The sequence below is a fragment of the Drosophila subpulchrella genome, chromosome X, assembly GCF_014743375.2.
Source record: "Drosophila subpulchrella strain 33 F10 #4 breed RU33 chromosome X, RU_Dsub_v1.1 Primary Assembly, whole genome shotgun sequence".
Classification (NCBI taxonomy): Eukaryota; Metazoa; Arthropoda; class Insecta; order Diptera; family Drosophilidae; genus Drosophila; species Drosophila subpulchrella.
Genome location: NC_050613.1, coordinates 16,497,346 through 16,512,178, shown reverse-complemented (window position 1 = coordinate 16,512,178; position 14,833 = coordinate 16,497,346). Strand labels below are relative to the sequence as shown.

The 14,833-nt window shown below is 41.2% G+C and overlaps 4 protein-coding genes across 4 annotated transcripts; all 4 read left to right on the top strand.

Moving 5' to 3' along the window:
• Positions 1-5,281: 5,281 nt before the first annotated feature.
• Positions 5,282-6,227, top strand: LOC119557388. The gene is made up of 2 exons (XM_037870133.1): positions 5,282-5,843; positions 5,904-6,227. Exon 1 carries the CDS (start codon positions 5,358-5,360, stop codon positions 5,658-5,660), a length of 303 nt encoding a protein of 100 aa, XP_037726061.1. The 5' UTR covers positions 5,282-5,357; the 3' UTR covers positions 5,661-5,843; positions 5,904-6,227.
• A 585-nt stretch (positions 6,228-6,812) lies between these two features.
• Positions 6,813-7,764, top strand: LOC119557364. Its single transcript, XM_037870105.1, has 3 exons — positions 6,813-7,382; positions 7,437-7,517; positions 7,571-7,764. The coding sequence occupies exons 1-3, from the start codon at positions 6,928-6,930 to the stop codon at positions 7,677-7,679; spliced, it is 645 nt and encodes a 214-aa protein (XP_037726033.1). The 5' UTR covers positions 6,813-6,927; the 3' UTR covers positions 7,680-7,764.
• A 1,992-nt stretch (positions 7,765-9,756) lies between these two features.
• On the top strand, positions 9,757-11,810 carry LOC119557780 (nudC domain-containing protein 1). Its single transcript, XM_037870680.1, has 2 exons — positions 9,757-11,150; positions 11,216-11,810. Exons 1-2 carry the CDS (start codon positions 9,890-9,892, stop codon positions 11,698-11,700), a joined length of 1,746 nt encoding a protein of 581 aa, XP_037726608.1. The 5' UTR covers positions 9,757-9,889; the 3' UTR covers positions 11,701-11,810.
• A 650-nt stretch (positions 11,811-12,460) lies between these two features.
• On the top strand, positions 12,461-13,701 carry LOC119557821 (transmembrane emp24 domain-containing protein 7). Its single transcript, XM_037870761.1, has 2 exons — positions 12,461-12,610; positions 12,683-13,701. Exon 2 carries the CDS (start codon positions 12,781-12,783, stop codon positions 13,411-13,413), a length of 633 nt encoding a protein of 210 aa, XP_037726689.1. The 5' UTR covers positions 12,461-12,610; positions 12,683-12,780; the 3' UTR covers positions 13,414-13,701.
• The last annotated feature ends 1,132 nt before the right edge of the window (positions 13,702-14,833 follow it).

The following is a 14,833-nucleotide window of genomic DNA, read 5'->3' as shown; positions in this document are numbered from 1 at the left end:
TTTTATAACTAAATATTCAAAACTTGCAAAAATTTCTTTTCTTAATTTTTAAAAATAATAGACTTAGAAATTGTTCTATGTAAATAATTTATTGATGTGCGTCAAATTAGCGTCGGCCTGTTAGCAACGAAAACGGGAACGGTGGAATATGGAACATGGGGCTCTTTTTATTTTTGAATTTTCTCGCTATTTGGGGACCAAATCGAAAAATCTAAAATGCTAGATTGTTAAGAAAGAAAAGATCTATCGATCTAGGTAGGTTTGGGACACATCCGAGGCCTATTAATGTTTCAAAAATGCATTTGAAAAATCGTGTCCCCACAATTTTGTTAACTGCTCCCCTCACAGAGGTTGTGCCAATATGCACGGTAAACCAAGCTATTGAGGGTTAATTCAAGCTCCTTGTCTGAAAGTTTCATCAAAATCAAACCCACAGTTTTCGAGAAAATAGCCTAACAGTGACGCAACCTCGGATTTTCCCCATACAAAAAAGGGGGGCAAAAATGAAATTACTTACTGCTCCACTCCTAGAGGTTGTGCCAACATGCACGGTATATGGGTAGATAGGGGATAATCTAAGGAGTGTTCTGTGAAAGTTTTATCAAAATCAAACCCACAGATTTTGAGAAAATTGCTTAACAGTTGGGGGTGTTAAAAAGGTTAATAAAAGGCCGTTTAATCCAGAAACGGAACCATTGGATACTAAGACACGAACCACAATGTAAATAGCTTAGCCATGACAATCATTCGACGCTAACTTTCTATAACTTTATACAGCTCTCACAGAGGTTGTGCCAACTTGCACGGTATCGCATTCGAAGGGGCATCATTATAGCTAATTTCTGAATAAATTACAGGCAATTCAAACCCACAGTTTTCGAGAAATTCAAGTCTTTTCAATTATGGCTTTTGCCACGCGGTCACACTGTCAAGGCCTGCGATAAATCGTATGACCCGTGACATCAACCATCAAAATATATATGCAAACTTTAATTAATTCATACAGCTCTCACAGAGGTTGTGCCAACTTGCACGGTATCGCATTCGAAGGGGCATCATTATAGCTAATTTCTGAATAAATTACAGGCAATTCAAACCCACAGTTTTCGAGAAATTCAAGTCTTTTCAATTATGGCTTTTGCCACGCGGTCACACTGTCAAGGCCTGCGATAAATCGTATGACCCGTGACATCAACCATCAAAATATATATGCAAACTTTAATTAATTCATACAGCTCTCACAGAGGTTGTGCCAACTTGCACGGTATCGCATTCGAAGGCGCATCATTAAAGCTAATTTCTAAATAAATTTCAGGCAATTCAAACCCACAGTTTTCGAGAAATTCAAGTCTTTTCAATTATGGCTTTTGCCACGCGGTCACACTGTCAAGGCCTGCGATAAATCGTATGACCCGTGACATCAACCATCAAAATATATATGCAAACTTTAATTAATTCATACAGCTCTCACAGAGGTTGTGCCAACTTGCACGGTATCGCATTCGAAGGCGCATCATTAAAGCTAATTTCTAAATAAATTTCAGGCAATTCAAACCCACAGTTTTCGAGAAATTCAAGTCTTTTCAATTATGGCTTTTGCCACGCGGTCACACTGTCAAGGCCTGCGATAAATCGTATGACCCGTGACATCAACCATCAAAATATATATGCAAACTTTAATTAATTCATACAGCTCTCACAGAGGTTGTGCCAACTTGCACGGTATCGCATTCGAAGGGGCATCATTATAGCTAATTTCTAAATAAATTACAGGCAATTCAAAGACCAGCGAGAAAGCGAATTCAGCCAAGACATTTACCACAATAAGGTACTTATCGATATATCGCCAAGTGCCAGGCTACGACCTACAACACTTAATTGAGCCAATCGAATACTTTTGGCCGCCAAATATTCAAAAATATATATTTTTAATATCAAATCTTCATTGTTATATGTATGCACCCCCTAATTGGTATTTATTTCCTGATTATTTTAATATATAATTCATCAAAATCGAGCCAGTGGTTTGGTAGAATTTAACATTTTACTGATTTTAGAAAAATATAAAAATTCCCTAGTAGCTATTGTGGAGTTGCCATACTGCCGAATAGAATCCCCGTTACTTTGAATGAGAAGCTCGTGCAGAGACGTAAGGTGAAAGAAAAACGGGAAGAAACGGAAAAGATGGCACGCCAAATTTCTATGATAAAATGCGTAAGTTTATTTTTGATTTTACTTATTAATTATATTAACAATAAAAATTTATTTTTCAGACAATCACCAATTTTTATCTGGGGGATTCCGAGAAGGAGCGCTCCGCCGATGCAGGGGAGCCGGCCAGTCGGCGCCGACGTCGTGCTGGTGACGAGGATCGGAATGGCGAGGAGTTGGAATGTCGGCGGCAGCAGGAGCGCTCCGCCGATGCAGGGGAGCCGGCCAGTCGGCGCCAACGTCGTCCTGGTGACGAGGATCGGAATGGCGATGGCGAGGAGTCACAACGCCGGCGCCGACGACGCAATCGCCAATCCGCTCCTGGTCACCAGGACGACGTCGGCGCCGACTGGCCGGCTCCCCTGCATCGGCGGAGCGCTCCTTCTCGGAATCCCCCAGATAAAAATTGGTGATTGTCTGAAAAATAAATTTTTATTGTTAATATAATTAATAAGTAAAATCAAAAATAAACTTACGCATTTTATCATAGAAATTTGGCGTGCCATCTTTTCCGTTTCTTCCCGTTTTTCTTTCACCTTACGTCTCTGCACGAGCTTCTCATTCAAAGTAACGGGGATTCTATTCGGCAGTATGGCAACTCCACAATAGCTACTAGGGAATTTTTATATTTTTCTAAAATCAGTAAAATGTTAAATTCTACCAAACCACTGGCTCGATTTTGATGAATTATATATTAAAATAATCAGGAAATAAATACCAATTAGGGGGTGCATACATATAACAATGAAGATTTGATATTAAAAATATATATTTTTGAATATTTGGCGGCCAAAAGTATTCGATTGGCTCAATTAAGTGTTGTAGGTCGTAGCCTGGCACTTGGCGATATATCGATAAGTACCTTATTGTGGTAAATGTCTTGGCTGAATTCGCTTTCTCGCTGGTCTTTGAATTGCCTGTAATTTATTTAGAAATTAGCTATAATGATGCCCCTTCGAATGCGATACCGTGCAAGTTGGCACAACCTCTGTGAGAGCTGTATGAATTAATTAAAGTTTGCATATATATTTTGATGGTTGATGTCACGGGTCATACGATTTATCGCAGGCCTTGACAGTGTGACCGCGTGGCAAAAGCCATAATTGAAAAGACTTGAATTTCTCGAAAACTGTGGGTTTGAATTGCCTGAAATTTATTTAGAAATTAGCTTTAATGATGCGCCTTCGAATGCGATACCGTGCAAGTTGGCACAACCTCTGTGAGAGCTGTATGAATTAATTAAAGTTTGCATATATATTTTGATGGTTGATGTCACGGGTCATACGATTTATCGCAGGCCTTGACAGTGTGACCGCGTGGCAAAAGCCATAATTGAAAAGACTTGAATTTCTCGAAAACTGTGGGTTTGAATTGCCTGAAATTTATTTAGAAATTAGCTTTAATGATGCGCCTTCGAATGCGATACCGTGCAAGTTGGCACAACCTCTGTGAGAGCTGTATGAATTAATTAAAGTTTGCATATATATTTTGATGGTTGATGTCACGGGTCATACGATTTATCGCAGGCCTTGACAGTGTGACCGCGTGGCAAAAGCCATAATTGAAAAGACTTGAATTTCTCGAAAACTGTGGGTTTGAATTGCCTGTAATTTATTCAGAAATTAGCTATAATGATGCCCCTTCGAATGCGATACCGTGCAAGTTGGCACAACCTCTGTGAGAGCTGTATGAATTAATTAAAGTTTGCATATATATTTTGATGGTTGATGTCACGGGTCATACGATTTATCGCAGGCCTTGACAGTGTGACCGCGTGGCAAAAGCCATAATTGAAAAGACTTGAATTTCTCGAAAACTGTGGGTTTGAATTGCCTGTAATTTATTCAGAAATTAGCTATAATGATGCCCCTTCGAATGCGATACCGTGCAAGTTGGCACAACCTCTGTGAGAGCTGTATAAAGTTATAGAAAGTTAGCGTCGAATGATTGTCATGGCTAAGCTATTTACATTGTGGTTCGTGTCTTAGTATCCAATGGTTCCGTTTCTGGATTAAACGGGCTTTTATTAACCTTTTTAACACCCCCAACTGTTAAGCAATTTTCTCAAAATCTGTGGGTTTGATTTTGATAAAACTTTCACAGAACACTCCTTAGATTATCCCCTATCTACCCATATACCGTGCATGTTGGCACAACCTCTAGGAGTGGAGCAGTAAGTAATTTCATTTTTGCCCCCCTTTTTTGTATGGGGAAAATCCGAGGTTGCGTCACTGTTAGGCTATTTTCTCGAAAACTGTGGGTTTGATTTTGATGAAACTTTCAGACAAGGAGCTTGAATTAACCCTCAATAGCTTGGTTTACCGTGCATATTGGCACAACCTCTGTGAGGGGAGCAGTTAACAAAATTGTGGGGACACGATTTTTCAAATGCATTTTTGAAACATTAATAGGCCTCGGATGTGTCCCAAACCTACCTAGATCGATAGATCTTTTCTTTCTTAACAATCTAGCATTTTAGATTTTTCGATTTGGTCCCCAAATAGCGAGAAAATTCAAAAATAAAAAGAGCCCCATGTTCCATATTCCACCGTTCCCGTTTTCGTTGCTAACAGGCCGACGCTAATTTGACGCACATCAAAAACCTAACGACTATTCATTTTTCCTCGACTGCTATCGATATATATCGGCTTTTTATCTACAGCTATCTGATTCTATCGGTCATTTCATTTCATTGAAGTGGCAACATTTTTAATAACATGTGAGGTGGGTGTACTCGCTAGGATGGGATCGGGGATTGGCTAACTATTTGAAGCCATTGTTGCTTTAAGAAAAAGTAACGGATTCTTAAGTCTTCAAGACGACCGAGGCAAAGTACAAGATATTAATCAATTGAATTCTTGCTTAAAAACCAGTACCTTAAGAAACAGTTCGTTAAAGGTCGACTTAAATTTAGAAGACTTTCTCAACTTGAAGAATTTCTCAACTCGAACCCGGAGTTAATAATCAAGGCTTCGGAAAAGTGGTTTGAAGTTTCCGTATGAACGCCGAGATCTGGGACAGGCAAGTAGGCTACTCCTCTTGTATGCCATTCCAGTTCGAGTATATTTCATTCAAAAATAACAACCAGACGCTCTACATACATAACACCCTATATCAACTTATTATATAGAAATCCATAGACAACCATGTCATCGCCAGGAGGGGACGAACTGCCGAAGATATGTTGCTCGGAGTGCTTGGCGAAGATACTCGAAGCGATGCAATCTCATCAAGGAACTCCTATGACTGAAGAAGAATCCCCAAATGAGGATCCTCTGCCTCCCGATGATGAAATATTCGTGATCAGGGGGCTAGAAGACCACGAGCTGTCCGATGATAATATCATCCTGGTCATGGGGATGGAAGGCGACATAAGCGAAGACGACGAAACGGCTTCCAACGGAGACGACGAAAATGTTCTTCCCGGGGAACAGCCAAAGAATAATTAAAACTCAAGTTCATACAAGAAACCCCTACAAAAACCGAAAAAAATTAAAGATGTTTGTTCCATTTGTGCAGCCTGCAGAAGGATTACTTGAATAATCTCTTTCCACCGGAGTTACGCATTCTTGTCCGAACACAAGTCATGATTGCCATTAATAAAAGTTCTAGAGCCCTCATTAAAAATTAAGGTAAGTGCATTTTCAAACAAGATTTTTATAAAACTTAATTCTATTCCACAAATAATTTAGAACTGGCCGCTGACGTAATGGTCGACTCTCATCATCACAACTGCCCTCTAGAACCGGAGTATGCTTATCTGGAGGATCAGAATATTCAGGTCGTCGATTGGCGATCCCTGATGGAGGTCAACCAGTGCCAAGCAAAAAAAGATGGAGGGAAATCCTTGCAAATAGATCAGCTTAGATGTAAAAGCATACATTACATTTGAGCTGACACAGTTCATATTTTACCATTTAATTAAATGTACATATTTAAGATTGTCTGCCAATTGTGGTATCCAGAGTCTGAATCAAAAAAAAATATATCATTTCCATCTCATTTTAATCTATAAACAATGAATAACTTTCTTAAAATAACTTTTATTTTGTAATGTATTTTATTCTCAACGATCTGGTGAAGAGAGCCTCTGGAGATCCCTCGGGTTCGTTGTCAGCAACCTAGGGCTTTCTTTATATTCGGGTTCGGTCGTTTGCTTTGAGCCTTCGAAGTCGTCTTAAAGGTAGTTCGTTAAATACCACTTTTGGCCTTTTTCGAGAAAGCGATTTCAGTATCCAAATATTGAAACAACTAAGACTCGGAATTGCGAATGCCTTTCTTACTGGGATTCGGACCTGACTTCCCAGGAGGGTGCATACCGAAACTTCATGGCCGCAGTAAACGCAACTACATGTTAATGGGCTCGTATAACTTGACATTCGATTCGTTGGAAAGTATGTAGCAGGCTGAAGGAAGCGCGTCAAACTCTATTAAATATATACTTTCATGTTCAGGGTCACTAGCTGACATATATATATTATTGAAATATATTTTATAGAAATTTAAACAGCACCTAACAGCATTTCCTATCCCACAAAACATAAAACTAAGCAACCATTTACCAGCACTTCGTATAAGTTTTCTATAAGGGCCTCAGTCGGTCGACACCCAGTCTAGAGAGAACAACTAAAAACGTACAAAATTATTGCCAACATCAACTAAAATTTAAAACTATATTTTTTTCATTACATTCGTTTATTTTCCAAACAACAAGCTATGCCGAAATATCCGAGCCCAAACAAAAGGGACCGCAATTCCCGTGGCGAAGTACCGTCGGTCCGGGGAAAGCAGGTCGAAATCCCTGTAAAAGAGGCAGTCGCCACCTCGAGTCCTCGCATTCTCGAAGATTGTGATAAAGAAAACGCCTCCTCGAAACGGGCCAACCGCAGTCAACGGCCAGGTCAATCAAAAAAGCCAAAGGGTTCTCTAAAACGTCTCAACTTTAAGAAATCTGACAAATGCGTTGCTAAACGATCGACTATATTGATGGCCCTGCAGCAGAATGAAAGTCTTGGTGACATCGTATCGGAAAGGTCACCCGAGCCCTATAAATCGGTTATTTTGAGAATGATGATGAGCCTGGGAAGAGGAGTGTTTGGCTTCATAAGGAAGAGCTCCCCAATAAATCTTTACAATGCTGAGCCTGCGGCGGAGAATACTTCTGAACTGATGTAAGTAAAAGAACCTGTTTTTGCGTTTTCTCCACTAAAATTGAATTCTTCTAGGCCGCAGCAGTCTGGATCTCAGGAAGGTGATACTGCAAATTTAGGGCAATTGCCTCTGGAGGAGAATCCTCCTGTTCTAATGTAAGTAAAAAACTTTTTTGGTGATTTTATCCACCAACCTTTTGTCCTTCTAGGCCACAGCAGTCTGGAACCCAGAGAGCCAAAAGAGTAGATGAAGATTCGGCTAAGATACCATCTCGCAATGCTTTGAATGATGTGCATGACACAAAGCCGTTTTCGTAACCAGTTATCTAGTTTGCAGTTAATAAGGGACTCGCGATAAAATCACTATATCCTATAATAAAACAAATACCTACTGCATTTATTAAAATTTAATGGTTTTAAGAAAACAATGTCCACAAAAATGATTCTTTGTTTTCGATTCAGATTCAAACATTGGCTTAATATATATGCATATACATATACCATTTAAGAAACAACAAAGGAGGACCCGTTACTCAGCTAAGGGGAGTGCGAGGGAGATGGAGATATGCAAGCAGCAAAGCTACTTTTTTCCAGATCTCAGGGCGCCACCTGGTGGCTATTGCATTATGTGGTTATATCTTAATTAATAGTTCCTTTTGAACAATTTAAATATATGAATATAGGTATTAATAATCAAAAAAAAAATCGTCTTTTACAAATTCTTAAAAAATTTAGGCGTCAAGCTAGATTTAAGCGTTTGGAACATACTTTTCGCCGAATACATTATACCCCCCCTTTTAATCTACGAGTAACGGCTATACAAAATGGCAGATTATTATCTGTATTGTTTGTTTTTACAAATATATAGTTATATATAGTTATTTTGCATTGCATTTGTTTTTCCCATCCTCTTTGCTTGGCACTGACCCATTTGCGAGTGTGTCATTTTCTGATCCTTCTAAAAAGCAAAGAGTAAGAGAGTACTGGTACTAATGCGTGACAAGGTTGTGTAGCAGATTCTTGTTGGCGACGGGGTAGCGCCAATTCGGTTTATGCTGGCGATACGAATCGTTCCGGAATCGGTTATCCCCCAATTCGGTCTAAAACTTGGCCAACGCCAGGGGGTTGGAAAAGTCGTTTATAAAAACAACAGCATATTTCTTATTCGGCTGCCAGTCCTACGATATTTGTGGAAAATTATTTAGAATTGTGAAAATCATTTTTGAAAATGCACTTACTTAAACAATAATAATTGAAAACACTTCATTATCAAAGGGTGCCAAATTTTTTTCGATTCTGTAATCGGGAAACGCTGCGTTTTTAATGGACTCGGACACGAACGCGTAACTCCGGCGGATAAAGATTATTGAAGTAAACCTTCTGCAGGCTGCAACAACACGAACAACCGTCTTTAATTTTTTTTGTGTGGGGTTTTCTTTGATGAAATAGTTTTAATTATTCTTCGTCATCTCCGTTGGAAGGCGTCTCATTGTCTTCGTCTATGATCATGATGAAATTATTGGGCACCTCTTGGTCTTCGTCTATGTCGTCTTCTAGCCCCATGATCACGATGATATTATCTTCGGGCAGAGGATCCTCATTTGGGGATTCTTCTTCAATCATAGGAGTGCCCTGCTGTAGTTGCATCGCTTCGAGTATCTTCGCCAAGCACTTCGTGCAACATATCTTCGGCAGTTCGTCCCCTCCTGGCGATGACATGGTTTTCTATGGATTTCTAAATAATAAGTTAATATGGGCTGTTATGTATGTAGAACGTCTGGTTGTTTTAGTTGAATGAATATAGTCGAAGTGTAGTGAAAGCAAAGGGAGACGCCTACTTGCCTTTCCGGGAGATTTTTGTTGCGCAGGCAGCTGCCGTACGAATCGATCCAGAGATGTTTCAAAAGCGCTTCACTATATGTATGTGTAAACCCTATCAGAAATCGAGTCGCATTCGCTTTGGAGGAACACCACCGGGGACGAAGTTAAACTGTTTAACTAATATCTTCTGAATTGTAAAATGGATTGTGTGCTGCCTTTTAAAATTAAGCCCAAATAATTCAAAATATATAAAATACTAACTCAGAATTAAATTAGAAATAAATAATCTGGATATTGACTAAACAGTTAAACAAATTTAAGCTATTAAGGGAACAACCTAAGTGGTTACTGTTGAATTTTAATTATAAATAATTTGTTGAAAATAAACACATGTAATATTTAATTTTAAATTTTAATGTAAGTAATGCGGACTGGTAGTACAAAGATGTTACAGAGTTGCTATGGCTTTTTAGGGAATACCCTAAATGTTTAATGCCGCCACATGTTTAAATAGGCGATAACAAACAAAGATCGAAACACAGACCTATCGTAACCGACAATCGATGACAAGCTGACGTGAGATTTTTGATTTGATTTGTTTTGTCGGAACTTGTCTTGTCGGAATTTCCTCTCCATTTGCAAGCATTTGTGGACGCGTCGTTCTGGCCAGGTTCTAAATCAAACTAAGGATCGGAGTGTAAATCAGAATGCCGGTGGTGGAGCTGTGCGTGGACCGCAGCCTGGTGTGTCCCAACTTCGATGGCTACAAGCTGTCCTTCGATCCGGTGCCGGTGCTCCGGCAGGAAATCGAGTGCGAGCCACTGCATCTGCAACCGCACCGGGATCAGTACTCGCTGCTGCATGTGGAGCTCTTCGGCCGGCACAATCACCTGGTCGCCGATCCCTGGCAGCGCCACTGCAGCTACTACATCAATGTGCGCCACCAACTGGTGCAGTGCCTCTACGATCCGCAAAGTGGGCATTCACTTGGCCAGCGGGTTGTCTACACCATCGACTATCGTGACCAGGGCGATGGATTCCAGCATTTGGAGGGGGACTACAACTACTCGATGTGCTTCGTTTCGGAGCGATTCTGTGTGATCTGCGATGGGATGACCTCGTACCACCTGGTGGACACCGGCGATCGATCGCGAATCGGTGAGCAGACATGGGAACGGATCACTCGCACGCCGGTGAATCATACCAGTGAGTATCGCGGATTTTTGCTCTACGACGCCCGGCTGGATGTGGTGCAGGAACGCAAGCAAATCTCTCTGCTGGCCGGCCATGTGGCGCGCCGGGAAAAGGTCACGGCCAGAGAGCGAACACACGTCTATTACATGGATTTGACATGGGGACGCTGGACCCAATCGCTGGCCAACGGCGAGTGGTCATATATCGTCTGCCAGCGACTAGAGACCACTGGCATGGTTCTTTACTGCGCCTTTGAGTCGCGCGCCGAGTCCCTGATCATTGCCAGCAATCGCGAGTTGCAGACACCCGAGCAGCGCCGGGAATCCGATGATGCAGACGCTGTAGCTCCCGTTCTAGCGGATCCACCAGTTCCTCCAGTTATCCAGGTGGAAAATGGCGACCAACCACACTATCGTTGGACTCAGACAAATGAAAATGTGCACATCCGTTTCGAAGTGCCCACTACTGCCACCAAAGACGACTTCAGCGTAAGCTGTACAAATACATATGTTGAAGTAAAATATCTGGACGAGGTGCTCTTTACCGGGGAATTATACGCCAGTTTGAACGACGATTTTACCTCCTGGACCTTGGAGGCGGAAGGTCTGGAAGGCTTGGAAGTGACGCTGTCAAAAGATGAAAGACAGCACTGGCCACGATTGCTCGCACAGGGGGAAAATGGCGAAGAGGGCGCTGCCCCGCTGCCCATTCCCAATCTCGAGGATCCCATTGAGGAGTGCGACCTGGGACTGGTTGACGAGGACATTAAGATGGGTGAGTAGTGCATTCTTCTGCACAGAATGAAGGTATTAATTATGTATTTCCCTCATCTCTCCCAGTGCGCTTCAATCTGTCCAAAAGGTGCATTACCCACACCATTTTCCTGGGCTCCAATCCACTGCTGTTCACCGCCACGCTGCGTCCTGGATTTCCGGCCGCCTTTGCCACACGCCAGGGCGTCGATGCTTCCATATGGCTGCAGAAGTACCAGCCGAGTCGACCGGACGAGTGGGGCGTCCGCCACGAAGGCCAGCTGCATGCCTTCGGCTATGTGCAGGCCTCCAAGGAGATGCGCAAGTACACCGCTTGCTGCCCGGATATGGAGTATGTAGCCATCTGCGAGACCTTTCGCCATGTGCTCGTCTATTGGCCGCGTCACGACTCAGCCGACGGACTGCGCAAGCGCAACGGTCCGCCCGTCACCGTGGGCAAACAGAACCTCATCACCATCGACCACACTCTCGGCGAGATCGTGGGCATTACCACAGCCAACAATGTGATAACCGTTCTTACCAAACGCGCTCTGCTCCACCTGCAGGTGTAGCAGGGTATCAATTCCTCCTGGCTTGCAGCACTTTTTGGACTTTTCTATTTTTATTTACGTTTAAAATTTATCGTTGAGTAAACAATAAATGGAAATTGTTAAACCATCAATGGCGTTGCTATTCAAATGTTGACATTATTTTTAAAAATCGTTTTAAAAAAATTAAACTTAATTTACATATGAACTCAAATGGACTTTTTAGGATATCGTTGTTATTATTATTATTAATTAGATAACAAAAACAAAACATTTAAGTGATTTTTCTATAATTTTTTTGTTTCGTTTTTTACAAATTTTAATTTACCAAATAGCTTATTTGATAAGATACGAAGTAGAATAAAAAATTTAATGCAAGTTACTGAACAGTTAAGCCTAAAAGCTTATTTATTTGCAACACTTTTGTCAATCAAAAAGATTTTAGTTTTTTTGTTGATTAAAGTTATACTTATGTATGTATACCATTTACCGGAAATGAAATGTATTATTCTTAGGGTTTTTGTATTTTATAAGGCATCTAGTCAAAGTTTTTGTCTAATGTTAGAAACATGTAAATATGAAAATTGTTAATACTATTGATTCCCTAATATGATTGCTTTATATAGTTTATATATAACATAACAAATAATTTTATGAAAACTTTTAATAATTCCACCCAAACAAGTATTTTACAAGATCTGGCAACTCTCCTGTGAACCGCCAGGTATCGATAGGCGATAGCTGCGATAACAGATACGTGTTCGTGCAGTGTTGCACATCGACCGGCAAAAAGAGTGTTGACACGTGTCAGAACTTTCGGCCTATTACACCAATCGAAGAACGATAGCCAAATCCCTTGCAAATAACGCCGACCCACTTATCGATATCACATCACAAAAAACAAAAACACGTCACGTAATCCGGACGGAGGCTGGTGAGTCCAAATGATGACAAGGTGGCATCGCACTTGCCCGGAATCTAGTGACCCAGCGTTTTTCCATTGCAGCTGGGTAAATCGCAGGCGGTGAAGCAGAATATCAATTGAAAAGAGTTCGTGCACTTGGAGCCCCCAGCAGATACCAAAAAAGGAGAGCACTACCAGCCATGAACACACAAATCGTTGTCTTTGTGGCGGCCCTCATGATGCACTGCATCTCCGCCGTGGAATTCACCTTCGATCTGGCCGACAATGCGGAGGACTGCTTCTACGAGGAGATCAAGAAGAACTCGAGCGCCTATTTCGAGTTCCAGGTGTCGGCCGGTGGGCAATTGGATGTGGACGTCACCCTGAAGGATCCGCAGGGCAAGGTCATCTACAAACTGGAGAAGGCCACCTTCGATAGCCATCAGTTTGTGGCCGAGACGACGGGCGTGTATACCGCCTGCTTTGGCAATCAATTCTCGGCCTTCTCGCACAAGATCGTCTACGTGGACTTCCAAGTGGGCGAGGAACCGGCTCTGCCGGGTGTGGACGAGCATGCCACGGTGCTCACGCAAATGGAGACGTCCTCCCAGGCGATTCACAAGGGCCTCAACGACATCCTGGACGCCCAGACGCATCATCGACTGCGGGAGGCGCAAGGTCGCAAGCGGGCCGAGGATCTCAATCAGAGGGTCATGGTCTGGTCCTCCCTGGAAACGGCCGCCGTCATCCTGATCGGTCTCGTTCAGATCATGGTGCTGAGGAACTTCTTCACGGACCGAAAGCCCAGCCAGGCGCACTACGGGCGGCTGTAGAGGATCGGGGTTGGTGTCGGGATCTAGCTTTGTGTAAGCCCTTGGACGGAATGGGAGCTCTGCGATCTCCAACTGTCCAAACAATCATAATCCCCCGAAATGTTGTCAATCTCGTCTTAGCCACAACGTATTCATTCCCCCCTCCCTCAAGGGCGTTTTCTATTCGGGAAAAAAACCCCCAAAACGACATGTAATATTTTTTTTGTTAAGACCTCACCCGGAAAAACAGAGAATGTTTTTTTTAAATACATGCAAACGCAACCATAACTCGATAGCTAAAGGAAAACATATTGAGTGTTTTAATAGGGGGTCCTTGGGATAAATATTCCATTTTTATATGACAATACGAAAATATAACATGGGAAGAAAAAAATCCATTATTATAGTACAAATTCTAGAAGCGCATTGGAAGTCTATCCTTATTTTACTATGAACCCCAAACCAATCAAAATGTAATACGTTTTAGTTAGGCATAGTAGGGAATAGTTAGTCTTATTATTTTCCATTTGAGATGGCGTGGCCCCATTTACGATACATACATGGATGTTGCTTAGATATGCTCCAAAATTCAGCTGGGTAAATAGAACAGAACTTCGGTTGTATGGGAAGAGCAGGAGATTTGTGTTAGAGAAGTTATGTTTAATTGGGTAATAATTTTAACAATAATAAGCAAGAATAAACTGTCAATTTATTGGTAAAGATATGAAAATGTGGTTCTACACTAGAACTCATATCAATATACTATTTTCCATAAATAAAAATAAAGCCTTCACTTCAAATTTTTTCATAAAATTAACATTTTGATAAAAAGTCAAGAGTCAAATTTGATAACTATTGACACGTACTTATCATATGGTATAAAGGGATAACCTTATCTTCATATATTTTCATTAATGCATTAATCTTGTTGATAATTATCTTTCTTATCAACTTGGTAGATTCGTTGGGTATTATGGTATGATTTTTTCCCATATGATAAGATATCTGTGTTTCTGCATTTCACACCAAAATATATCAAAAGGTAATGCGATTTCGAAATCGTGACGGATTCGGGTTACTAAACGTCAATTATGCAAACAAAATTATTGCCACTGCTAAGATAATACCCCATTCAAATGCAATAAATCTTTTTAAGTGTTTTATGTACGGACTGTCATCTTTCATTTGTCGATCTTCATTGACTGACTCTTGGAATTTCGCAGATCTTTTGTCAATCGCGATGGCATTGCCAAATATGTATATCGAGCTATAAATACGATAAATGGTATGCCAATTAATAGTATTTAAATCAGTCCAAGACAATGACAGTGACACATCGTTGGTAGTATGTTTATTGCCCCATTCATGACAAAAGGCGCTGAGACAAAAAAAAATACAAAAAGATTTGGATTTGGGATTTGTATTTACGAAAATAATGCAA